The following is a 27,352-nucleotide window of genomic DNA, read 5'->3' on the forward strand; positions in this document are numbered from 1 at the left end:
CAATCTCCGTCTATTATTTACTATTTTTTATGGAATATCATCCACTAATAATTTATTATATAAAGTTAATAGTACCACTATTATAAAAATGATCTACATTTACATTTACCTAACTTTTGCGACTTATTTTTCTTTACATTTCTTAAATAAAAGTCAAAGATAGAATGATTATTTATTTAGGATGACAGATTACATAGCTAAGAAAGAGGCCCACATATATGAGAAAACTAATTAGACTATATATATTTAATGATTCTTTAATAATTCATAGCAAATTTCGTATATAAAATAATCTCCCAATTTTCATTTTATTTGGGTTAACTATTGTGATTCTTGAAACGCTTTCGCATAGGAAAATTTAAATTATAATCATGATAGAGTCATTGGGCCAATGTTGTCAAATAGCGGCTATAGCGGGGATATTGCGCTATAGCATATCAGTTTTTAATGAAAACGCTATCGCCACACCGGTACGTAGCATTTTTCTGTGGCGGCCGCCATACCCGTGGCGGTCGTGGCGCCATAGCGCTACCATATCCCGCAATAGCGGTATTTTAGCCCAATTTTGACTTTTTGGTGCTAATTTTGACTTTTATTGGGCTTTTTATTTTTTAATTTAATTTTGCATACCCAATCAGCCCACCTCAATAATTCTAACCCCAATAATTCTAAACCCTAATTCCACAACCCCAATCTGCCGCTTTTCATCTCTACTCCTTCAGTCCTTCCACAATCTGCCACCCACCGTCGCGCCGCCGCCACTGTCGCGCCGCCCCCGCCTGTTGCAGCCTAGCCAGCACCCGCCAGCACCCTCCAGCCCCACTCAGTGACTCAGCCACCGCCCAGCCATACAACCCCTCCTATTCACAATCTGCACCCTACAGCCCCTCCTATTCACAATCATCCCCACTCAGTGACTCAGCCACCGCCCAGCCACTTGACGCCGCCACCCCCTCGCTGCCGCCACCCTCGCGCCGCCGCCGCCGCCACCTACAGCAACCGAGCACCTTCCAGCAACAGTCCAGCGACCAGCAGTCAGCTTTCCAACAAGGTATTTTTCTATTTTGTGGTTCTATTACATGCTTTACCCATTCTATAATGTATAAAAACTTAAAAAGTAATGATATCATCAGCTAGGTTGTGTGATAAACAAGAGCATGCAAATATTCTGGATTTTGTTAACTTATTATGTTTTATTGTTTTCTTTTATTTGCAAGAATGTCTCATGGAGAAGCTTCAACAGCTGCCACTAGTGGAAAATGTTCGAATAGAACTGATCCGGGCAAGAAGTATTGTTCTCCCGTTGATGAAAAGTTGACTAGTAAAGTCAAATGCAACTTTTGCAACAAAGAGATGAACGGGGGCATCACAAGATCAAAAGAGCATCTGATGGGCAAGAAAGGAAAGGTTGCCCCATGTCCTAGTTGTCCGAAACAGGTGCGAGATGAGCTTTGGGATCACTTCCAATCCAAAAAAAATTTTGGAAGCTCAGATTTTGCGAAGTATACAGAGTTTGTCGATCTAGGTGGTACTGATAGTACGAGTGGCATTGGCAATGCAGATGAAGATGCTACAGTAGTGAGAGGGCCGATGGATGAGTTTATGAAAAGGGGTGCAGCTGCAAGTGCTGGAAAACTAAAGCAAAGAGAATATGAGGCAACAGAATGTGAAAGAATCTCTTGATAAAAATGCTGTAGCACTAGTCCACCAGGATATTGCTCGGTTTTGGTATCATGCAGGCTTGTCGTTCAACGCGATTCGGTTGCCGTACTTTGATCGGATGGTTCAATCAATTGGAGAATTTGGCAAGAATTTGCCAGTTCCGAGCTATCATGACATCAGAGTTCCTCTTTTGCACAAAGAGATGGAACATACTGAAGCATTATTGGAGAAAAAGAAGAAGGTATGGACGAAGGTTGGTTGCTCGATTATGTCAGATGGATGGTCTGATCGGAAACAGAGGAGTATTATTAACTTTTTAGTTAATTCTCCTAGTGGATCCGTATTTATTAGATCTATTGATGCATCTGGCATTGTGAAGACAGGAGAAAAAATATTTGAGATGCTTGATTCTATGGTTGATGAAATTGGTGAAGAAAATGTTGTCCAAGTAGTAACAGTCAACGGGAGTAATTATGTTGCAGCCGGGAAGTTGTTGATGGCAAAGAGAGAGCATCTTTATTGGACTCCATGTGCGGCACACTGTATAGACCTAATGCTCGAAGATATTGGTAAGATTGCCGTGATTAAGAATACAATTAAGAGGAGTATTAGTCTTGTTGGCTATATTTATAGTCATAGTTTTACCTTAAACTTGTTAAGGACTACCACAAACAAAAAGGAGTTAGTGAGGTCGGCCATCACTCGATTTGCTGCAATGAAGCGCAATTTGGGCTGCAGACTACCACCAATGATTGGGCAGACGCGCAATGAAGAAAACTTCATAGGCCCATGAACTATTTGGGCTGCAGACTACCATCAAATATGCCACGGGCTTTTGGCCCAATGATAATTAAAGCCCAAGACCAGGATTTTCTAAGGAGTAGTACATACTAGATTTCTTAGATAAATGTACCGAAAATAATTATTCGGAATTTTTATCCAAAATTATACTCTGTTACCAAATCAAAACACCTTGAGACGATTAACTCAATAATGATTTTGCATGTGTAGTCCGTACACATTTGTATTCTTTCATCGTATCAACATATAATTAATGTAAAATCACAAGCATGCGTTTCTAAGTATATTTTGTTAGTATTTTATTAATATTTATATTCTGGACCTGAAATAAAACAAATCCCTCATGACAGCCACTCCTATTTTTCAAACAATATATAAAGGCATCATTTAAATTTTTAATTATATAATTATATGAATTTGGCCCTGGCCCTTCTAAAGGGGTGAAAAGTTGATCCCTAATTCTTTACTTTAGTCTATCTCAGGTTGGGTTGATTATAACCATACACACTAGATCGTCCATTTTAATCATATTTTATCTTAATCATATTTTATCTTAGCATCACCTGCAATGTCTTATTTATCTATTAATTATTATTATTGTTGTTAGTATTAGTATTAGTAGTATTATTATTTTCTTTGATCTCAAGTTTAAGTTATTGTGTTTTAATTTGTTTTTTTGGAAAGATCCACTGTATTTAAGTAGAATGTATAAATATGTCTTTAACACTTAATAATTAATCACTAGCTAGGATCGGATATATTCCATAAAAGGGAAATATATTATAACTTTTCTGAAGCTTCATCTTTTTGTAATGAAATTTAATTATAATTTCTCATATTATAATACTTACTCTTGTTTTATTACTAGATACACTTTGAAATAGTGAACAATGTCCCACCATTACATGAAATTTTCGTGAACAATTATCATAATTTTTTTTGTCTATTTTTGGCAAAAACTGCCCTGGTAGTAGTAATTTACACTTGGTTTGGCTTTATAATATCACAACATACACAATGCTAATATTTTGGGCAAAATATATGTAAGGCAATTTAATCTAACACTTAGGGAAAACAAAATTATCAAAGGCAAATTAATATAGCAGTAATTCTTATTATACAATAGGTTAATAATTTCACCCAAAAATGGTTTATATTTTGAGTAATTTATGCATTGTTAGTTCGCATCTTAAAGTTGTAACTTAACAATTCCATTTCACATACATTCCCCCGAAAACGAACGACATGCAGAAAATAATGTAAAAGTAACACTATTTATAGCTAATTGTTGTCGGGCTAACAAATATAACACCTCTAAAATTATAGACGACACAAATCGTGGGGTGAAAAAGTTCAAATTCAGGTAGAAATACCTACGTAAGTTAGTAGGAGACGTGCAAAGTTGCGGATTTGATTTGATATATTAATTCAATGTTACGTTATAAATAAATAAACACGTGACGTATAAGAAGGGTGTTGGGGTATTAAAGACAACATACCTATTCTTACATGCAATGCAATCTATTGACATTTGACAAGTTCGAATTCAGGCATGATAAAACGAATATTAAAATTAATAGAAAAAGAAAAGTTCAAATTCATGGAACATTATAATATAATTATTTATTATAAGTTATACAATAATATCTCCAATATTCATACTTCACGGCTCATTTATCTAAAATTCGAAGGTGAAATACAGGAAAGAATTGGACAAATAATGTGAGAGAGGAAAAATGGAACAAAATAAAATGAAAGTTGTTGGTGATACAATCTTGTGAAAATATTTGGAATTTGTGAAAATAAATATATAAAAATGATGCAATCTTGAGAAAATATTACTAGTATTTTGTTTCTATTGCTCCATATTTCTCAATTTAATACGCAACGATTTGTAGTGATAAATGCTACACTAGTGATGGCATACAAATTGACATAATTCACGATACTTTCGTTTCTTTACTTAATCTACATTGATTGATTTTTCCTCTTAATTTTTTTCGTTATTCGAATAACAACCTACAAGTTCTTATATAACCATTTGTTGCATTCTTCGAAAAAATTATCGAATAAATCACAGGTTGTGGATCGTGGCCACTTGAAGCTCTAGCTAATTCATTGATTCGATGAGAAACGTCTTATTAATTAAATTGTGTGTTATCGTTCAAACACGTGCCAATATGTAGCCCAATGCTTTAGACATTCTCATTCAATCTCAAACTCTATATATATATGTGTGTGAAAAGTGATGGGGTTGTTTACTCATCCACGTAAGCCGGCAGTTGAGAAGATTGAATGGTCCATCAATTTTTTGTCTAAATTCGCATTACCCTTTCCATATTCCATACTTGGTAAGTTGAGAGCCCTTAGCTTGTCCAACCGAATCAAAATCTTTGATTTAAAAGGTAAGAACCTTGATGTTTTGGTCTTCCAATTCTTTGAATCTCAGATTCCTTGTCTCAATAATGGGTGCCCCATTTCCTCTTTCCATATATTATTGATTATTGGCGATTTTAAGACATTCCAGATATGGACAAGATAATGGTTGCAAATAAGTGGATTTCTTCAATTGCTATAACAAGATAATGTTGAGATATTCACGTGTTAATGGTTTTTTATCGAAAAATACTGAGTAAAACAAATTAATGGTTTAGTCAATAGAGTGAAAAATAAGAGTGCATATGTAGTTGCTGCTTACCAGTCATGCATTCCACAAATATATAATCACACACATGTAGTGAATCGCATTTATAAATGCAAATCTATAATAAATCGAGTATATACTATAGTTTACCATACGTAACATAACATCTACTACCCGCTTAATTTGCAAACTCATTTTAACTTTATGGGTGGGTTTATGACAGATTTTTAAACCCTAGTTTTTCAATTAAACCACACTATTTGTTGCTTAATCGAAAATATCGTTTAACTCACTGACTATAACATTTATGTATGATTTTTCAACTTTCATATTAGAACAATTTCTCCAATTATTTTCACAATAGGATGGATATATGCTAACAAATCAAAACTTCATGATATTAAGATTGATTTTCAAAATCCCAACACCGAATTTAATTTCACCAAAATTTATTGTTTTTATGACTATTTGCCAAAAAAAACATTTCTTATTCCTATCAACTCTATATCCCCATCTTTTAATTTATACAAACCCCAAAATAGTACTAGTATAAAAAAAAGAGATGGGAATGAATTGGTGAACTAACAAAATATTAATTTGATTAAATATAATCATTCAATTTCAAGCCGGAGAGTCATCATTCACTTTGATATCATCCGATGAAGAAATTAAGCCATCGCTTTCATGGTCGGCTTTTCCAGTCAACTCCTTGGCCCTGCTAGCTTCCTCATCCCAATCCATTCTCATCACCACCACCAGCATCGCCGCCGCGCACGACGCCTGCGCCGCCAGCAGCCCCATCCACAGCCCCTTGAAGTCATACCCAAGGTAGAAGCACAGCCCCACCGCCACCGGCATCCCCACCAGATAAAAGCACCCCACATTAATCCCCGCCCCCATCCTCGGCCTCGCCGTCCCCCTCAGCACCCCGTACCCCGTCGTCTGCGGGCAGTTCCCGAGCTCGCACAGCCCGATCACCGGCAGCACCGCCGCCGTCAGCGCCGCGATCTCGGCGTCTCCCGTGAACATCCCCGCCCAGACGTTCCTCACCGAGACCGCGAACGCCAGCGCGGCGATGCCGGTGAGGAAGCTGGCGCAGAGGCCGAGGACGGCGGCAGTCCTGGCCCCCTGCGGCCGCCCCGCCCCGAGCTGGTTCCCGACCCTGGCCGAGACCCCCATGCTCAGGGAGGAGGGGAAAATGTATATGAGGGAGGTGGTCTGGATGAGGATCCCCATGGACCCAACGGTAGCCCTGGGGTTTGCCAGGAGGCCACATAGGAGGATCATGATCTCATACCACCACCACTCTAGACAAACGCTGACGCAGCTGGGAACCGCGAGGTTCAGGAGTGGTCCCCAGTTTGTCAGGGATTTGTTGGAGAAACCGCCCCATGTTTTTATGTAAGCCCCTGACCTCGCCACGTAGGCGAGGATGCAGAGGACGAGGTTGAGGTTTGTGATGACGGCGGCGGCGGCGACGCCGGGGACGCCGAGAGAGAGGACGGTGACGAGGAGGTAGGTGATGGGGATGTGGAGGAGGACGGCGAGGGCGGCGCAGTATGCGAGGGGCATTGTGATGGATTGGGTGCGGAGGTAGATGCGGAGGGGGTGGAGGAGGGAGTTGGCGGCAAGGTCGGGGAGGGAGGCGAGGATGTAGGAGCGGGCGGCGGCGGCGATGGCGGGGTCCTGGCCGCAGAGGAGGAGGAGGTGGTGCATGTTGAGCCAGAGGAGGGAGATGGGGAGGGAGGCGAGGAGGAGAAGGAGGGAGGCGCGTTGGAGGGCGAGGCCGAGTTGCTTGAAGCGGTGGGCCCCGTGGGATTGGGCGCAGATGGGCTCCATGCCCGAGGCAAGGCCGGAGAGGACGGAGTAGCCCGTGATGTTGGCGAAGCAGACGGCCAGGGCGCCACCCGCGAGGGGGAGGGGGCCTAGGTGGCCGAGGAACACGAGGGAGATCAACGAGCGCAAGTAGAGGATGAGGCTGGTCAGGATCATTGGGAGGGACACGTCCCTGATTGCTTTCGCCTCCTTCAAAATATCAGAAGCTGACGGCGTTGCTACTGTTGTTGTTTTTGGTGGTTTTTTATCTATATATGTTGGAGACATGGGAACCAAGGGGTTCAACATTTTTTGATGTTATTGTTGCAATCCCCTCTACTTATATACTAAATGGATTCTGTCTCTTTTTGAGGTAGAAAATAAGAAATCTTAATTTAGGGTTGTTGCTTGTTAGAGCTAAGACTGCTTTTTCTAATTATATACAATAATATTAATTAGTGAAACACAGGTTGAAATTAGTGATTACTTATCTTACTTTCACCTATCATCTTGAATGTCAAAACTTATAAATGAAAATAGATGAAAATAGTTTGTGGAGTATGAGTTTTCTACGTTTATATACTAAGATATGGCATAAATTTACTAAAAAATAATACCCCGGCGTTAGAAGTAAATGAGACATGTATTCCTAGCGGAACTGAAAAGAAAATACTATATTACTGTAATATTTCCTTTGTTTATAAATGTTTTAAAATTAGATGAAGAAAGATTGATGTAACATATACGATTTTAAATTCTCGAAAAAATGTTGATTGCCGAAAAATTGCCAATTGATCCCAATATAAATATTTTGCGAGTAATCTGTTTTGGAGATTAATATCTCAGCTAAAAGAAATGGTTTTTTGTTGTCTACTGTGTTTGTTAATTGGTTTTGTCCTTCATTAGCTCATGCCTTGCTCTTTTCGTGTTCATTTGATGTTATTCTAATTTTATTGCTGTTTAGATTCTCATTAGCTTCTTGTATTTTTACATTTATCGAAGAAAAATTGTAGAGTATGGTTTAGGATTTTGTCGTCTTTCGTCACACTATTTCTGCAAGGTATTGATGTCACTTGTAGTACTAGTATTGTTTAGCATGGAACAAGATACAGTAGAAAATAAATGGCAAAACACATATAGAGGACCTTATACTATTACATTTTGTTTCATTAGGTCATTTTTATAATTTTTTTTGTTTCATTAGTTCCTTATACTAATGCAATTAAATTTAAGGGAATTTTATACTTTTATTTTAAATTTGGTTGGATCTTTATGTAATAAACTTCAAAATTTATATAACATTTCTTGTATTAATTATATTTATTTTTCTGTTTTCTCATAATTATTTTGAAATTAATTCAGTTGCAATATCGGCTCAATAAAAAGTTAAAATTAATATTAATGAACGTGTTTCCTTCTATAGAAAACAATGTATTTAAAGACCTAAAATGGATACTCATGAAATATTAAAATGAGAAACTCCCAATATGAAATAAATCAATATATTATCTTAAAACAAAAAGGTTCGAAGAAGGTCTAAAACAAGTATAAAATTTTTAGATAGAAGTCTATAAATTACAACGATACAAGTCTATAAATCTTATCGTTTCTCTATTCAAAACATGTTAAAGGGGAATTTCAAGTCCGATATTAAAAGTTATGAGTACGTGTTTTAGTGTTTAGATCATGCCAATGAACAATCTTTCACCAATCTTAGACACAGTGTTAATATACACATATTAGTTTAGCCCATCACTATTTGTGAGCAATATTCTAATTTTGTCCATGTTAATATTATTTGTTTCGTTCTATATATATTATTTTTTAGCTAATACCTTGAGATTTATTATTCACACCATTAATTTTATAATATCATATGAAAATTAAAACTTATCTTTTTGCAATTTTTTTTCTAAAACTTCAAATAAATGAATAAAAAAACCATCTTTGATTTATTTAATTTACAATATTAACAAAACTAATAATAATTATTATCATATTAAATTCAAATGAAATATTTCAAACAAAACAAATAAGATTAACGTGGGCTAAATGAGAGCATAGCTCACAAATGATACTCACATAAATTATCCCCATTTTATGATATATAATTTTATAAACATTATCATGGGATAACATAAAACAAATAATTAATATATGATTTTTATGTCAACCTCAATCGTCATTTTATAAGCAAAATCTTGTATGCACGCTTCTATTAATGATGATTTAATTTTGACTTTCTAAAATGGGTCGGTTTTTTACAAGTAATTTTTCTGTTTCTGACTAATTATAAAAAAAAAGGGGAATAAATCTATTAGGATGAACTTTGTCAAAATCAGGATTTTAGATTAATATATAAAGTTGGCGAGATCAATATCATTAAAAATTGAAGGGGATGTAAACCAACCCTTAAAAAGATAAATAATTATCAAAATTATCGAAATTGGCTAATCTTGAATTAGGTATCGAAAATTAGGCTATTGATTAGCTTCATTAATCTAATGCTCCGAATTCATTGAAATAAATTCAACCTATTTAATTTATATTTTCGGCTTAAGGGTATAAAGTGAATTTCTAATTGATGATAAGAGAATCGCAACATAATTAAATGACTATAATATCCCTCGTGTCATGACAAAAAATATAAGGGGTGTAAATTAAAGAAATGGATATTTAATTTTGCAAAGGATTTATAAGACTGTGTGGATAGAATATAGAATACTATTACTTACTTTATTCCTAAAATTAGTCTATTTTGCTATTTTGCCTGTCAACAAAAAATATTTAATTTCAATTTTAACTGTTTTCACTATAAATTATTACGAGATCTTATTACCCATTAATAATATTTTAAGCATTTTTTTTCTCTTCTTATTTGATTAATTTTACAGTAATATTTTTATTGTTTCTAATGTCTTTATATATAAAGGACGAGGGACTACTTAAATTTGTGGCCATGTTATAGACAATAATACGACCGGTAGACAGCTTAAATAGAGTGGTTTCGATTAAAAAATGTTTTGACTTTCAATTTGTCAATTCTGATTAAATATTTAAGGCTGTACTATATGGCATGATTTAGTTAGATTTCTTATGGAAGCTTCTAAATTGATTTCATCTTCCTTATTATTTGTCGATTGTTTGTTAAAAATGTCAAAGGCTGTGGATCTTTTCGTTCGCACGTATAAGTACGTCTATATGTAATGTCTATAATCAGAATAAAAGGAATCATAAAATCATTACTAACTAAATCGAATAAAAATCGTAGAGAATCGGTTCGATTTTGTTGTACAAGGGCATTGCCTACGCAATTATTGAAGTGGTATTAACTTATCACGCGATTCTTCGAAATTTAATCGGCTTGAGATTAATTTTATTGCAAATAAAGGGAAAAATCATAAGTCAAAAATAAAATATATTATGATATTGAGTCGAATAAAGTTGAAGAAAATCGATCAAGTTTTAATTTACAAAGGCATCGTGGATACGCATATTATGCACGGTTAGATTAATTATTATTATTATTATTATTATTATTATTATTATGAAATTTATTTTAATATGGTGATTTGGAATAAAAAAGGTTTGACTTAATTTTGGTCAATTTTGACTTAAAATTAAAGGCTTTATTATATGTGGCATAATTTAATTAAATAGTTATGGATTCATTTAAATGTCGTATATAGTGAGGTATGATGGGAAAGGCTTTATTTGAATTGATTTAGTTTTCACTATATGTCACTGTTTACTTACAAATGTCAAACATTCGTGTGTACAATGCATATATAATAGAGTATGTAAAATGTATATTGAGACAAATTAATTAGATAAATGTATATATATTACTAGTACTTAATATGTTTTGTGTCAACTGTTATTAATGTATCAGAAAATTTTGGTTCTCAAAGTTCTCACTAGAACTACTCACCATATACTCTATGTATGTATGTATGTATTCTATATATATATATATATATATATATATATATATATATATATATATATATACTTGGTATATAATATTTTGTCGTGTGCTTAGATATAATAATGTAGTCAATTTTTTATATAATTGAAAATCTGATTTGGTACTTATTCAAAATCATGATCCAATTCCTAGTTAGGAGAAGCTAAATAATAGTAGAATGGAATGGATGTTGTTTACTTTGTGATCTGATTAAATAATACGACGCACAACATTCAATATTATGGAGTAGGGGGGAAATCATTTTGTTATTGTGTGAATTACAATAAGTAAACCCCAAAACCAAAAGTCAAGCCTTAATCTGTTGCTGCAAATTGCATTGACCCAATTAATATATCAATAAAAACATTATTGAGTTGAGGTATTCAAGAAAATTAAACATGAAAGGTGTCGGTGATGTGGAGAGCATAAATAATAGTAGGTAGTAGTACTAGAATGAAATAATATAAGATGACCCAATCCTAGCTCTGTTATTGATCATTATGTTAGTGATACTCCACATTTTATCTTTGTAGTACTGCATATAAATTAAAAATGAATGCCATTTTTTTTATGTTGAAAGACACAATCCATTTATATATATAATGATTTTTTTAAAACTTTGGGCCTCTCTGAAGTAGTTGGGCTAAATGAATAGCCTAACGACTAAAGCCCATTAAAATAATTAAATAGGAAAAATGATACTGGCCCAATGGGACACGTCCCAGACAATAATGGGCCGACAAAGCAACGCCTACTCGAATCAGCCACATTGAAACCTATTTCGGAACAATTCTACTTTTGTTCTAGAGAATTAATGGAATTCCATTTTAATGAAGGAGATTAGATTTATTCCGATTGGGGGAGTGACGCACAAGGGTTATGCGTCGTTATTATTGAACGACGCACAACCCTTATGCATCGTTGGTTAACGACGCATAAGGATTATGCGTCGTTCAAAGACGCATAAGCATTATGCGTCTTACCATAATGACGCATAACCCTTATGCGTCACACTGGTAAGCATTCCCGCCTGTCACCCGGGTGACCCGGGTTCGATCCCTGGCAACGGCGCATTTTTACTATTATTATTACTATTGTTTATTAGAGTATAGTCACCGCTATTATAATAAGCATTATTTTATTTTCTTATAATAGTGGGTAGAACATTCATTAATCAATATTGCAGCAAGGACTTTTGGAAATTATTTTATAATAAGCATTATTTTATTTTCTTATAACATAAAGACTTGGATTATTTAATTAATAGTATATAATATTATGCCATGTATTTTATATAAGCGTTATCTATAAGTGAATAAAGTTTTGATTTTTATGTTATTATACCATTAACGGCATAAACAATAGTAATTTTTAAGATATTCAAAAATAAACTTAATATATAAATAAAATAAACAGTGGTCATAGATAATAGAAGTATAAATTAATTTGTCAATGTACATGTATTCGTTTTGGGGGACCAATTAGATTGGGCATTTATTCTTAACTTCTTTAATTAATTCTTTTATAAGAGTAATATCTATTTGCCAAAAACAAATGTTTAGAATAACTCATTTTTATCAAATACTAATCACTTAAAAAAATGCGCCGTTGCCGGGGATCGAACCCGAGTCACCCCGCGTGACAGGCGAGAATGCTTACCAGTGTGACGCATAAGGGTTATGCGTCATTAGGGTAAGACGCATAACCCTTATGCGTCTTTTAACGACGCATAATCCTTGTGCGTCGTTACCCAACGACGCATAAGGGTTGTGCGTCGTTCAATAATAACGACGCATAACCCTTGTTCATCACTCCCCCAATCGGAATAAATCTAATCTCCTTCATTAAAATGGAATTCCATTAATTCTCTAGAACAAAAGTAGAATTGTTCCAACCTGTTTCCGACGAGTCGTTTGCAATACTATGTTTAAATTATTTTGCGGATGATACCATTGTGTTATTCTAATTGTTAGTGTTAACATTATTTTTAAATAATAATAACGACAGTAATAATAATAATTATTATTATTATTATAACAAAATTATGGTTCAAATTAATTCCTATTTCCATTCCATACGAGTTTGTGTATTCATCCTAATTAAAATTTAATTATGAATAGTAAATTCGAAATATGAATTAATAAATCAAATATATGCAAACTGTACCTAAGTTTAATTCAAAATATTTACAAGATTTATTTTTACACAAGTCTTATTCAAAATATTTGGTTGGGGATGGATATCACGATTGCCAAGAAGAGAGGGAGAGGCTATGTGGTTGATTTCAAGCCACAACAAGGAATAGAAAATTTAAAATTAGCCAATTAGGCAACATACCAAACAAGCTGAATTCAAGTACCAAATAATAATGTTAGAAATCATTTTTCTTATAACTATAGAATTGTCGACCAATTGTACTTCAATTTATAATGATAAAATGAGAAAAAAAACCAATTGTACTTTAATATATATATGGCCATAAAGGAAGACACATATCAAGTGATTTATATCCACCACTACTTTTATTTCAAAATGGGATTGGGATGCTTTTTTTCTTATTTCAGAATAATGTCCAATTTCAAAAATTGAGAGTATAATTATATCATTCTTTCATATAGTAATAGTTATTGGAACTTGGTATTTAGTTTTATATATATTTATATATTACGATTATTAATTAATAAATTTGTATTCAACATTATGATTGTCTGTATTCAAAAATCAAAAGTACGCACAGATTCATTTATAGTACTGCGTGTATTTTTTTTAATTTTATCATTAAAAATCAATCTAAAATTTTATATATACGACAAATATCAATCATTAGATTAACAATATCGATGGGTGAGATTTGATATTGTATACTCCCTCCGTCCCGCTCCGTCCCGCTTATTAAGATGACACGTTTTCCTTTTTATTTTGTTCCAACTAAGATAACACCTTTCCTTTTTTGAAAACTTTCTTCCTCCAATTAATACACTCAACCACTTTTTCTCACTCCTATTAAAATATTCATTTTTATTTCTCTCTCTATTTTAATACTTACATTCACATTTTCTCTCTCCAATTAAACACTTTAACCAATAACTCCTAAAATCTTGTGCCGACAAAGAAATGTGTCATCTTAGCCGGGACGGAGGGAGTACAATACGTACTACCTAAGAGCATCTCCAAGGGGAAGGTATATAGAAAATGTATATGATGTATTTACCTTCTTAAAAAGTGAAATATACATTTCTAAAAAGTAACACATTCCAAAGGGAAAAATAAAATAATAGTACAAAATGCATTAAAAATATAAAGTGTAATACCTTCTCAAATACTTTTTCCCCTTGGAGAAGGATTTTTCATGAAAAGAAGACAAATATGGTAGTTATAAAATTTTACCTTTCCGTAAAGATACATCTTCAAAATGGGAAAAATGTATAATATCTTCTCAAATACCCCCTAAGAGAATGATTTTTCATGAAAAAAAGCAAATATGATAGTTATATTAGTTTACCTCTTTATTTACCTCTCTCCTTGAAGATGCTCTAAGACTTAATTTCTGCTATATATAGGGATGAACTAATATATACTATATTAAGACACTTTTTATGACTAAAACTAAGAATTTACCTGAGCTCTTAGATAATACTAGTAAATATCTATGACTGATTCATTATACTTATTCAGTATTTACCATAGATATTTCGCAATGAAAGTACTAAAATATTTCTTAATAATTATAATTCTCATTAAAAAAATTTCATATTATCATATACATATAAACCATCACATTAAATAGTGTACCAGAAAGTAAAAATAAATGGAAATGATAAAAGAAAGTTGCTATAAATCAATATAGTAAACTCAACATAATAAACTAAGGTTGTTCAAATCTTTTGGAGTTTCAAAGAGTGATGTTAGGGCATTAGCAATGGGGCGCCCTAAGGCGCGCCCTAAGGCGCGCCCTATGGCGCGCCACGTCAGCAGTTTTATCCTCCTACCTCCCCACCTGCAGTGGGGCGCCCTAAGGCGCGCCCTAAGGCGCGCCCTATGGCGCGCCACATCATCATTTTATTTATTTGTTTAATTGATTTAAATGTTTTCAACTAACAATTAATAACGAGTAAATAAAAAGGTCGAAATAACAAACGGGGACACATTAATAAAAAAAGAAGTTACACCGTTCAACTTACAAAAAAAAAAACTAAGTCGGTGCAATTCCCAACTTCCGACGCAGTTCATCTATCAATGCCCGGAGGTATTCGGCTTCGTCGGGGTCGGTACACTTCTTGAGGGCCTTGTGCGTCTCCAACAACGTCCTCGCCATCGACGCTGTCGCCAACGACGAATACACTTCGGCTGCCTGGGGCGGGAGCATTTCCGGGAGCGGAGGTGGGGTTGCAAGCGGTCGAGGATGAGGTCGCGGCCGCCTTCCCTTTGGCCTTCGCAGCCTTGACGCCGGGAGGACGTCGGGAGGACATCGGTGTGCCGGAACCGCTGTCGTCCACGTACAACCGGTTGAGGTCAACCGGTTGATTGCCGCTGCCGCTGCTCGTGTAACCACCAACTTCGGTGGTCTTCATCCTCTTTGGCGCACTAGTGTGCAGAATTCCACCTTGGAATTTCTGCTTGTCCCTCAAAAGCGTCCAGATGGCCTCGTGCTTGAACTCGCCGAACATCGACCGGTACGACAATATCGCTTTAGCACGCACGTCTTCCCAGCTCTCGCCGCTCCCCTGTGCCCGCGCGCACTTCTCGAACTCCGCCGCGTACAAGTTCACTTGCTTCTTCACTTGATCCCAGTGCTTGCGGAGTTTCTCACGCTTGCGCTTGTACGCGTTCGGCGGCTTGGCCGCATTGTAGAGGTCGGCGATGCGCTCCCAGTACGCGAACTGCCTCTGGTTGTTCGCGAATATCGGATCTTCCGATATATCTACCCAACACCGGGCCAAAATGAGAGTTTCCTCGTCGGTGTAGTTTGTACGACCGGGGGCGTACTCATCGCAATCACCGGGAGGCGGCAACTTCTGCGCCCGCTGCCGGTTCCGCTTCTTTTTGGCTGGGGCGGAAGCGGTCGCGGCGGGGTCGGGATCGGCCGCTGCGGCGTCACGTCGGGAGGGGGGCGACTGGTCGGGTTGGAGACGGCTCCATGTCCGACAACCCATACGAGTCCGTACTGAAATCGGGATCGTATTGGGCGTTGGTGTCGAACGAACGATATTGGCCGGGTTCTGTACCCGGCCAACGCGCATCTCCACTAAACATAGGACTATTTGGACTTGAAGCCATTTCGTAGTAATTATGTAAATGTAAGTTTCGAAAGTGAAATTGTGAAATGAAATGTAAAACGAATGAACTCTATTTATAAAACAACCAAACCGCGTGCCATCGTCCGCGACCTATCGTCCGTGTACGCCACAATGGGGAGGACGATGGCGCGCCCGATGCCTATCGTCCGCAGCCATCGTCCGTGTACGCCACAATGGGGCGGACGATGGCGCGGACGATAGGCATCGGGCGCGCCATCCTCCGCGCCCTTAGTATCGGCCGCGACGATCGTCCGCGACCTATCGTCCGTATCCGCAATGGGCGCGGACGATCGATGGCGCGGACGATGCGCGCCATCGGGCGTGCCATCGTCCGCCCATTGCGGATGGCCTAGTCTTTAGACTTCATCAACTAATTGAACAACAATTACATACATACATATATAAATATGAACTAGTGCATAGAATCTAGTATTATTTTAATTATACTAATTTAAGAAGGTAGGGCAATACATATTCTTCTGCGGCCAATGAATTAAGAGTTAAGTGATTTACAATATAGTCCAGACTGATTATATTATTAGTTACTGCTTACTGCATGTACATATACAGTAACATGTTGATTAAATAGATTTAATAAGGATTAGAATATGAATCAAGCTGTTCACTTATACTAAGAATATTTCGTTTATGATAGAGTTTCTAACCAATACATTATTACCTAATATTATATAATTTCTATTATAATTTGGAGCTAAGCTAGAGAAACTTTACAACTATTAACCCTAGGGTTTTTAAAATAAATATTTCCTCCATATACTAAAGTTAATTAAACTTACCCAACACAATCAATCTATTAGAAATAATAATCAGTCTTATATGTACAAACACTTGGTTTTGCACACACACTTTCAATTTTTTTTCTCTAAATATATACACAAACTTTATATGTTTTGCGATTTCTCGAGATTTAACCATTCTAAGAAATAGATAGTGATTTGGCATCGACATGATTACTATGAAATGTCTAAGTAGTAGCTGATTCGATGCCTCATCAGTATCTCTTTCCGATGATTAAATCCTCATAAAATGACATGAAACAAATATAAATTTATGCATTAGACGAAAAATAAATTAAAATAAATATCCAAAACAAAAAAGAGCAACTATTTATGTAGTTTAAAGAAGCTATTTTTAGTGAATATGATGTGACTTCACTTAATAGTTCAAGATTTATCAAAACATTTGGACCATTTCTTTCAGTATCTTATATGTGTATAAATCAGTGAGAGAGTACTAGTCACCGGATTCGCCAGTAAAAATTAACAGTTAAAAAGTAGTTAGCCAAACTCTTAGATTAAATAATTATTCTTTAAAGTACCTACATATCAATAGAGAAATTAGTCACTGAATCTATCGGTGAAAACCTAGTTGCAGTCTAAACGAAAGAATTAGTTATTAGTTATTGGGTGCGTTGGTGAAAACCATCACCACAACCAAAAAATAGTTATAAGTATATATGTATGTATACATTAATTTCATGAGGGGAGAGAAAGTAGTAATGGATGATGAGCATTGGACAGGTTAGAATAGGTTGTTTCTTCCCTATACGTGTTTTTTTTTTGCACTTGTCGCCTAAAAACTAGGTTGTCTTAGTGCGTGTGTGTGTGTGAGCTGCCATTTTCACATATCTCTAACCACGACTTCCCCACGGCCTAATTTCATTCCCCACATCAAACTTTCCACTTATATACCAAACCCCCCTTTACCCTCCTCCTTATTCACCTCTCTCTCTCTCTCTCTCTACATAAAATAGCAAGCAAATTAGATACTACTACTACACTCTTTATACGTACGACACTATATATGTGTATTGTGTGCCCCCACACATAAATATATATGTCTCATTCTCCACATCCTTCTAACATGAGTCAACAACACCATTCCCCCCCTCCCCCTATTACCCCTAAACCCACCCCTCCTCCGCCGCGGAGTACTACCACCGTTCAATCTCAATCTCTGCATTTGCAGCCCTCAATCGGAAGCGAATCGCTGCCGTCTCCGAAAAAAGTCAAGACCGCGGCCGCGGCAGCCGCGAGGCCGGGCGGAGGGAAGCACCCGACGTACCGGGGCATCCGGAGCCGGAGCGGGAAATGGGTGTCCGAGATACGCGAGCCGAAGAAGACGACCCGCGTGTGGCTCGGCACCTACCCAACCCCGGAGATGGCCGCGGCCGCCTATGACGCGGCCGCGCTGGCGCTCAAAGGCGCCGGCGCGGCCGTCAACTTCCCCGATCGGGCCGGGGTGTATCCGGTCCCGGACTCGCCCGCGCCGCTGGATATCAGGAGGGCGGCCGCGGCGGCCGCCCTCATGATGAAGCCGGACGAGCAGCGGCCGGCATCCGATGCTGATGATCAGCATCGGCCTGCCGCTGCTCGGGATGCGGAAGCGGCAGCGGCGGAGCATGAGTTTATTGATGAGGAGGCGCTGTTTCATATGCCGAATCTGCTGGTGGATATGGCGGAGGGAATGCTAGTTAGCCCGCCGAGAATGGCGTCTCCGCCGTCGGATGATTCGCCGGAGAATTCTGATGTGGAGAGTTTGTGGAGCTATTGAAAAAAAAACAAGACACGTAATATTGTTGTACTATCATTTATTGCAGAAGATTATATATATAATATACAAAGACACATTAATTTGTGTTCAAGTAGGAAAATTGGTTGCATAATTTTATTTGGTTAAATTCTTGTTATTCCTATTCCTCCCAGTTTCTTAATTTTCGGTTTGAAGATTTGTAATTGATTAATTAGATTCAAATCTAATACAATCGATATTTAGAATCGTGTATTTGTGTTATCATTGTGTGTGAAATGAACTAGTACGAATTAATATTAATTTCTTGTGATTTGAGATAATTTGCCCTAATTGAGAATGGATGCATGGAAGAATTACACCAAAGGTTCTAATTGTGATCGAATATTGTTATATATCTCTCTCTATTACATCAAACCTATGCAAAACCACAACTTGGCAAAAACATGGAAATTTACGCAACAACATAACACGATGTTGAAAGAACACGAGAGAGATTTGAAGACTCGAATTTGACCGGCTAGACCTAGAAAGCGTTGGTGAGATTCAAGGTTGAGAGTGTTTTATTTTTAAATTATTTCACTATTGATTTGAGCATGAGAGCGTTATATTTATTGTTTTCATTTCATGTTTCTTCCTTTATCACTTGTTTTTATTTTGAATATTCAATTATTTGTAATGTTGATTTGAAATGGTGAAGTTGAATTTGATCATGACATGTTAGACAAGGGTTTCAACGGATCAATAAGTTTGGGACAAAAAGGTTTCTCTGATGCTATGATGAGAAACAAAAAAGGTCTTTCCGAAATTTTAGACATGTTATGGTCAAACCAAATCGTTCTTAGAGTTGCTTTTGCCTCAAGCAAAAAAAAAAACATATCACAAAAGATCAATACTAATTACTATCATCATCAAGCATTGATTTTCTCCTCTCTTTTAAACCAACTTATTGGTCAGAAATATGTCTTATAACTGAGTGTGTTTCATTGTCAGTCGTTTAATTAAGGATGTAATTACCTATAAACACTTCTTAACTATAGTCAATTGAGTTGTGTTTCATTGTGAGTCGTTTAAGGATGTAATTACCTATTAACACTTCTTAACTATAGTCAATTGAGTTGTATTTCATTGTCATTCTCATGATTAAATTCCACAAGTTAATATCCAATATCATATAACTAAATTTGCAATTAGTGGAGTTCCACATATGTAAAAGATATACTACTAACTTTATCCTTTTTGGGATATGTATAATCATGTGGTTTTTTTAATAAGCTTTATCGAATATATACATATGATACAAGACCATTTGTAGCTTGGTGAAGAGATGTCATTACTTCCGAGAGAGAGAATCATTGGTCAAAAGTCTTGAAATTTATAGTTTTCTAATAGTTAAAGCAATTATTTATATAGTGGGCCTCATTCTCATTTCTGAATTTACCCTAAGTTGAAAGATATATTTAATGTCTTCAAATCAGTCACTCTATTTATGTTTTTTTTTCGTTTGGGGGGACCATCCTATTATATTTATATCTGATCTAGGTAGGGTTGTAAGTTGTAACATTGATAAGTCTATTAGTTTAGTCAGATGATGAATTCATTGGACGCCAATGATCAAATTCGGCTCTACATAACTATGAAGAATGTTACTATTGTTCAAGCCAAAAATAAGACAGAGTAATGTAGTTAGTAGCAGTACGGAAACAATTTAGAATATAAAAATCAACAAAAAACCAAAATATCAACATAAAGACAAAATCAAACGTTTTACACAAAATCACTACAAAAGAAAATAACAGACGAATACAAGAATACAACACATTACGAAATTATTTGCCAATCTCATCAAAGCCAAATGAGTTGTTACGCAAATCACCCACCAGTGAAAGCAACTAGGGGCGGACGCATAAATCATTCTTTGTAAGGGCTATTTTATAAAAAAAATATTTAAACTATATTCATGTATAATTTAGCTCTTGGATAAGGGCTTTTGAATAAAAATTTACATAAAATTAGTATAAATAAAAAAAATTATAAAGGAAAAATATAAAAAATCATGTTTATTAGGGGTTTAAGCCCCTAATCATACCTATGTGTGTCTGCCCATGAATGCAACAAAAGGCAAAACACGCAAAAAAAAGAAGCGATAAAAGCACGAAGGACGAAGCGGTAAAAGCACGAAGGACCGGATAACGACAAAAGCAAAGAAAAAAAAACCTCAATAGCAATAAATTGCACTAGTCGTCAATTTTCAAGAATTCAAACGCATCCTAGTTTCAACAGTAAGCATCAACTAGGTCATTTAAAAGATGTCAAACATTTAAGAAAAAAGTTAATTTGAAAACGAAATAGTCAGAACATTATGATCTGTTTATTACAATGTATCATGTATGTATAGTTGTATACGTGTGGGCACTCGACACTACATTGACTCTCTCTCTCTCTCTCTATAGCTTTCTCTCTCGTACAATGCGATAGTTTACCATGAAATTGGTGGGCAACACAACGTGCTCTTGTCAACTCATCTTTAGGAAATGCTTTCAAATTCAATAGATTTGCACGACATTTGTCTACTAGGGGTAAACCCTAATTCCATTTTACCATCTTCCAAATTGAACCTATTAATACATATATAGTTATATACTAGTGTGTATTTATTTCACACCTGCCTGTTTGTTTTCATTTGTTGGGAGGGTAAAACAAATTTAAAATTCAGATACATATTCATCCAATTTAAATTTGATTGGGGGTCATTAAATTTAGATTAGGATCCATTATTTTTTTAATAATTATGTATAATGTATTTTTAATCGTAAATATAATTTAAATAAATAAAACAAGGGTGGCTTAATTAGGGTTGATGATTTTCGAATCAATTAGTGGGAAATTGGAATTAGCAAATGTAGAGAAACTAATGATATTTAAATCTAATACGTGTGACATTGTGGGTGTAGTGGGCATAATTTTTTATTTAATTACTAATATTGACATCACTTAAGCGATCATAATGAGCCTAGCTTTATTAATAAATTAAAAAATTAAAAAATCCAATTTCTTCAAATTGCTTAACTTGTAAATTGTAGAATCGCCAGTGAGAAAAGTCGGACTTTAGCGCCGAATGTTTGTGCTTAATTGGAGATGTCTGCGTTACAAATTCATACCAAATAAAGTGGTTAATTTTAATTTTTTTTTCAAGATTTTATTATCACAAACCCACTTAATTATATATAGGTTTTTAACAAAAACTAAAAGATGTGTAGCTCTACTTTCACGATTTTATAATATACTATTAAAAGCAAAATATAAAAATAATATTGCATGGATATGGAAACGCTTAAAGAAAAAAGTATTATATGCAAATAAAAATATGAAACTAATAATAATAATGATGATAAGGAAAAAGAATTCCAAAGGATGGTGGCGACGGTTGGAGAAGATTAGAGTTGGTAAAGGTCGGCCAATGTTAAAAAAGTTGTTTTAGTAGTCCGAAATTGTCACATGATATAAGTATTGATTTGTAAATATTTATTAGAATAATTAATCCAATTGGGTAATATGTAATTATTGTAAGGGAAAAGGGAAAGAAAAGTGAATATTTGGTGGGGTTTTCTGTCTGATACAGAATCTCACAAAGATGAAAGAAGAAAACCGGAAATTGCTTATGTTTGGATGATTGAAAGAGGTTACCTTTGACTATTGAAAATACACATTTATGGCCGACATCAAAATACACCCTCTCATGCTCATTTCTTGGTTTTGGTGGACTGTCTTTTTCTACTCTACGATTTTGTAAATCGTCCATGATAAATTTTGTGATGATTTTAGTTTATTATCGATGTTACAATTTTGTAAATCACCCAAAAGAATAGCTAAATTATCGATGTGGAGTACAATTTTGTGACGTTTTTTAATAAATAGTGCAAAAAAGTACCTAGGTCATACATAATAATACTACTACAATTTTGGGATGATTTTAGTGTAACAAAGTATCATAAAGAGTAGCCTATATGGTCTAGAATACAATTTTGTGGTTATTTTAATATAATAAATCGTCCAAAAAGAGTAGTCTAAATCGTCCATAATACAATTTTGTGATTATTTTAGTTTAATAAATTGTCCACAAGAGACACATAAATCTTTAAAAATGCTACAAATTTGTGACGGTTTTAGTTTAGTATATTAAATTGTCAAAAAAGAGTCGCGTAAATCATTCATGTTACAGTGTTGTGATAATTTTCGTTTAATAGATCATCCAGAAGAGTAACCTAAACTGTGATATTATAATTTTGTGATGATTTAAGTTTGAGTTTAATAAATCATTCAAAGACTAGCCTAAATCAACTATATTAAAATTTTGTGATAGATTTTAGTTTTATAAATCGTCCAAAAGAGTAACCTATCAGGAGAGAAAGATCATTTGATACTTCATCTCGCTTGTGTCATTATACATAACTGATGTGGGACGAATTTCTTCGCACTACAATGAGCGATGCCATGTTGTATGAGAGATGAAAGGTTATACGATTGTGTTGTGTAAGTGGATATAATGATCTTCTATATCAATAATTTTAATTTATAATTTTAATTCAGAATTGTTGGGCCATGGGCGCAGCCCCACCTCAATGTGTATGGATGTATATTTTTGGAGATCAATTTTTTAGCTATATATGAAGACACATATAGAAGCATAAAATTACGTCGACATAAATAATGTGTTTCTAAATACATTAATGGGTCATATGATTAACAAGATCGAATCTTTTCTTTCTTTCTCAATAGATTTGCAATTCAACTATAGTCAGGAATTATGCGAGTTTGTAAAACTTGGATTTATTACATATAATAATATAGTGCGAAAGAATATGTTATATCATGATGTGGGGTTTAATCATATCCCTATTCATATATAATCTAATTAGTTGGGTTAAGTTAAATCAAATAGGGACAAGAATGAGATTATTATATGTGAGTAAAGAAACATAAGCTTTAAAATCTGCAAGTGGGAAATGAATTATTAATTAGAGAGAAAAGAAATGAAAAGACAATATTCTTTATGCCTATTTTGAATGTTTTAAGAAATGAATTACGACTGCATTTGGAAAAGAGGGATTAGGTGACACATCAAAAATCTTATGATATTAATGCTCCATTTCATTTCATGGACAGTTATTTTTCTTAATGTTAATTGCAAATATTTTTGTCTTACAATTCGATGATTCGTATTCCGGTCGATGCATCCCTCCTAATTAAATCACAAGTATAATTTTATTATTTAAGTTAAAATTAAACTATAATTAATAGTTAATCACGATCATCAACATAATTAATTAATTTTATATAGAAGTTCAATTTAATTTAAAATAAGAATAAAATTATAATTAATAGTTAATCATGATCTTGAACATAATTAATTAATTTTAAGTGGGAATTGGTTTGATTTTAATTAAAGTTAAATTATATTTATAGTTAATTATGATCTTCAACTTAAATATTTGTTTTTACTCTAGAAATTTCCTTCATTTTTATTTATAAATTACAATTCTTCTACGAAGTGAAAATAAGGGTGTAAAAATATTCGAATTTTATTTTTACAATTACATACTCCACGTCATGCATGACCCATCAAGTTTTTAATTTGTATGTGTTGTTTCTTTTGTTTGAATTATATATAGTGAATTGGTTGTTTGGAAGAATTCGGACAAATATATATTGAATATAAAACTAACTGCCAATCTTGATTCCCAGAAATGGGCCTATCCAAGTTAATCATATCATGAAATCCTATCACTTTATTTTAATTTTTTTTATTACCAATATTCCATTTTTGGAGGCTAGAACATGCATGATATCAACTACCTGCTTAAAAATATTGTTATCTCCATGCCGCCACACTTATCAGAATAATTAGGTTTTAATCATTATGATTTACATATTTTATAGTACTATATTACACAACAATAGTATAACACTATAAAATATAATGACCTCATGATAATCCACTGAAGATCAAGGAGATTGAGCTAAAATATAGATATATATAAATCTTTTCAAGGAAAGAGCTAAAAATTATTTGTATTTCTTTCCTACAATTTCACCCGACTCTTTTCATATATAATAGAGCTCAAATTAATGAGAGATTCTGATTGAATTTTTGTATCTGAATATGGCATACTATATTATTGTTATTTTGTTAATTCATTTGAAGATTTTAGTAACTCTAGAAATTCAATAAAACTACTTTAATCGGATATCTTTTATCCTAGTATTTATATAGGAGTATTAGGCGTATCAAAATATTTGTAATTAATCCATTGTTTGATAGAATGTACATTAAACTTGAATACACTTAATACGTATAATAATTAAATTTTGTACTATTAAGTTTTTTTAATTAAAAAATATCTATAATATACACCTTAATAACTCATAATTAAACGAATTATGATACAAAAAAGACTTAAATCAAGCTAAACCAATTATTTTTGCAATAATTTTCTGGATGAGTTAACAACTATACCTTCGTAGCTACTCAAACAATTTGAAGTTGCTTAAAAAACACCCCTAAAAGAGAAAGATTAAAGTATTAATATTCGGATGTAATAATTGACTTTCGAGTATTTAGACACATAAACATTTGGAGCAATCTACAATCTACAATCTATGAGACAAAAATGACATATCCCAATGAGGATATATTTCTCTCTCTCATCATATAAAATTATATTTAAAGTGGAATACTTTGCTAAGTGTCAACATTTGAACCATCATTGGCCCACCAAAATATGTCCCCTACTTACCCAAATTATTATGTCCATTCATATAATTATCTTTTAATTTTTTTGACCTTTCTATTTAAAAACTTTATGTTATATAAGTTGATCAATTGAAATGATTATATTGGATGTATTTCCTTTTCGTACTAATTAGTTTTTGGTCTAGGGCAACAACTTATTGTTAGATTTTGTATAGTTATCATTTGATGCTTCATTTTAGTGGGGAACTATTTATGCTTAGTCAATTTCTAATGGAAAAGTAAATAGTAAATCCATTAACTGACGAAAACTTAGTACTAGTGTGCATAAATGATCGATTTATCTAAAAAATGTAATATAAAATCAAAATCAAGCTACAACTATCCAATTACTACAACAGTTTGAGTTACCATCCAAATTAATACTCCTAAAATACTTGTACCAAAACAATCCAATCATTTAAAGAACAAGAGTGCTGTAATGGAATATATTACAAATGCCAAAGTCCCATAGAAATAGAACCACCGTAATCAAAGAAATGGAGCTAAATAGCATAAATTGGTTTTATTCATAAATTCTTTTGTTTATTTTATGGTCAACACTTTACATCCTACTATAAATTTAGGTATTAGTTCAGCCATATGAACAATATAAAACCACCATTTAAAAATTCCTATTTTTATTAAAGCTTCTTGATATCAATTTTGGAGTAAATCAATGGTAAAAGTAATAAATAATTTTTGGTAAGTTACGTGAGTTGGAATCAGATTACTTTCTCAGTGGAATTCAACAAGCAAACATATACAATGTCCTAAAACTAATAGTATTGAACTATCAAAAATGGTGTGTTGGCTTAATGTTAGAGTGGTGAATGACTAAGACCAAATGTCATATATTCTAGTGCATCGTGATGCTACAATTAAAAATATGTTTAATTAAAGAGTGAACTACATAAAAAGTCTCTGACGTTTCCATTTATGACATTGCAGGCCCCTAACAAAAAAAAATATCGCCACAAGACTCTGACCTTAAACATAATCACATATCATGTTTTTCTGACTAAAAGACCCTTCAGCCCTAAAAGGCCATTATGGTCATATCAAATGGAAATCTGCAGTGGCGGCCTGCAACCTGTCGAGATTTGACGTCTGTTCGAGGTTAGAGGTTAGAGGGAAGTACACGGCTCGGGAAAGATCAACTTTGACTTGACAAAAGTGCGAGGCTAATGTCTGCAAAAGTGCAGGTGTGTGCAGAGTAGACCTGCAAGTTGTGGTAATATGACTGAAATGCCCTTCAAGGCATTTGGGTATTTTGGTCTGAAAATTGACTACAAATACAAGATATGTGATTATATTTAAGGTCAGAGTCTGGTGGCGATATTTTTTTTTGTTAGTGGCCTGCAATGTCACAAATGAATACGTCATAGACTTTTTATATGTAGTTCACTCTTATTTAAAAAGTAGTACTACTTGAACTGTAAACAAGTGTACAATTATTGAGAAGTGAGGGGTCATCTTTATCTTAACGAATGTGGAAATATCCTTTTCTAGGAGTACAACTCTAAGGCCCCAGCTTATATAGGCCCAATTAATTATTAATTCTTTTTATTATGTGCATATATTGATTATCTAGCTTTAGGAAAAATCATGAAGGACCATTGTAATTTTTAATAATTACAAACTAGTTGCATCGATTGAAAATAACTCTATCAATAAGAAAAAAAATAGAAAATAAATGTTGTGGTACTATCGATTTACCCCTCATATAGTAGTTTGATAATGTCGATAAAAGGGTATAGTTTCGGAAAATAGTTTTGGGTTGGGCTAAATTAATTAAACTAGTCTCATATTCCCATTGTATTGGA

At 34.3% G+C, this 27,352-nt stretch overlaps 3 protein-coding genes across 3 annotated transcripts; 2 read left to right on the forward strand and 1 right to left on the reverse strand.

Moving 5' to 3' along the window:
* Positions 1–1,218: 1,218 nt before the first annotated feature.
* Positions 1,219–2,455, forward strand: LOC121797083. Its single transcript, XM_042195815.1, has 2 exons — positions 1,219–1,666; positions 1,740–2,455. The coding sequence occupies exons 1-2, from the start codon at positions 1,219–1,221 to the stop codon at positions 2,453–2,455; spliced, it is 1,164 nt and encodes a 387-aa protein (XP_042051749.1).
* A 3,159-nt stretch (positions 2,456–5,614) lies between these two features.
* Positions 5,615–7,214, reverse strand: LOC121796328 (protein DETOXIFICATION 49-like). The gene has a single exon (XM_042195170.1). It carries the CDS (start codon positions 7,208–7,210, stop codon positions 5,729–5,731), a length of 1,482 nt encoding a protein of 493 aa, XP_042051104.1. The 5' UTR covers positions 7,211–7,214; the 3' UTR covers positions 5,615–5,728.
* A 10,721-nt stretch (positions 7,215–17,935) lies between these two features.
* Positions 17,936–18,991, forward strand: LOC121796367 (ethylene-responsive transcription factor ERF025-like). Its single transcript, XM_042195227.1, has one exon. The coding sequence runs from the start codon at positions 18,044–18,046 to the stop codon at positions 18,758–18,760; it is 717 nt and encodes a 238-aa protein (XP_042051161.1). The 5' UTR covers positions 17,936–18,043; the 3' UTR covers positions 18,761–18,991.
* Positions 18,992–27,352: the final 8,361 nt, after the last annotated feature.

This window comes from Salvia splendens, chromosome 3 (genome assembly GCF_004379255.2).
Source record: "Salvia splendens isolate huo1 chromosome 3, SspV2, whole genome shotgun sequence".
NCBI lineage: Eukaryota > Viridiplantae > Streptophyta > Magnoliopsida > Lamiales > Lamiaceae > Salvia > Salvia splendens.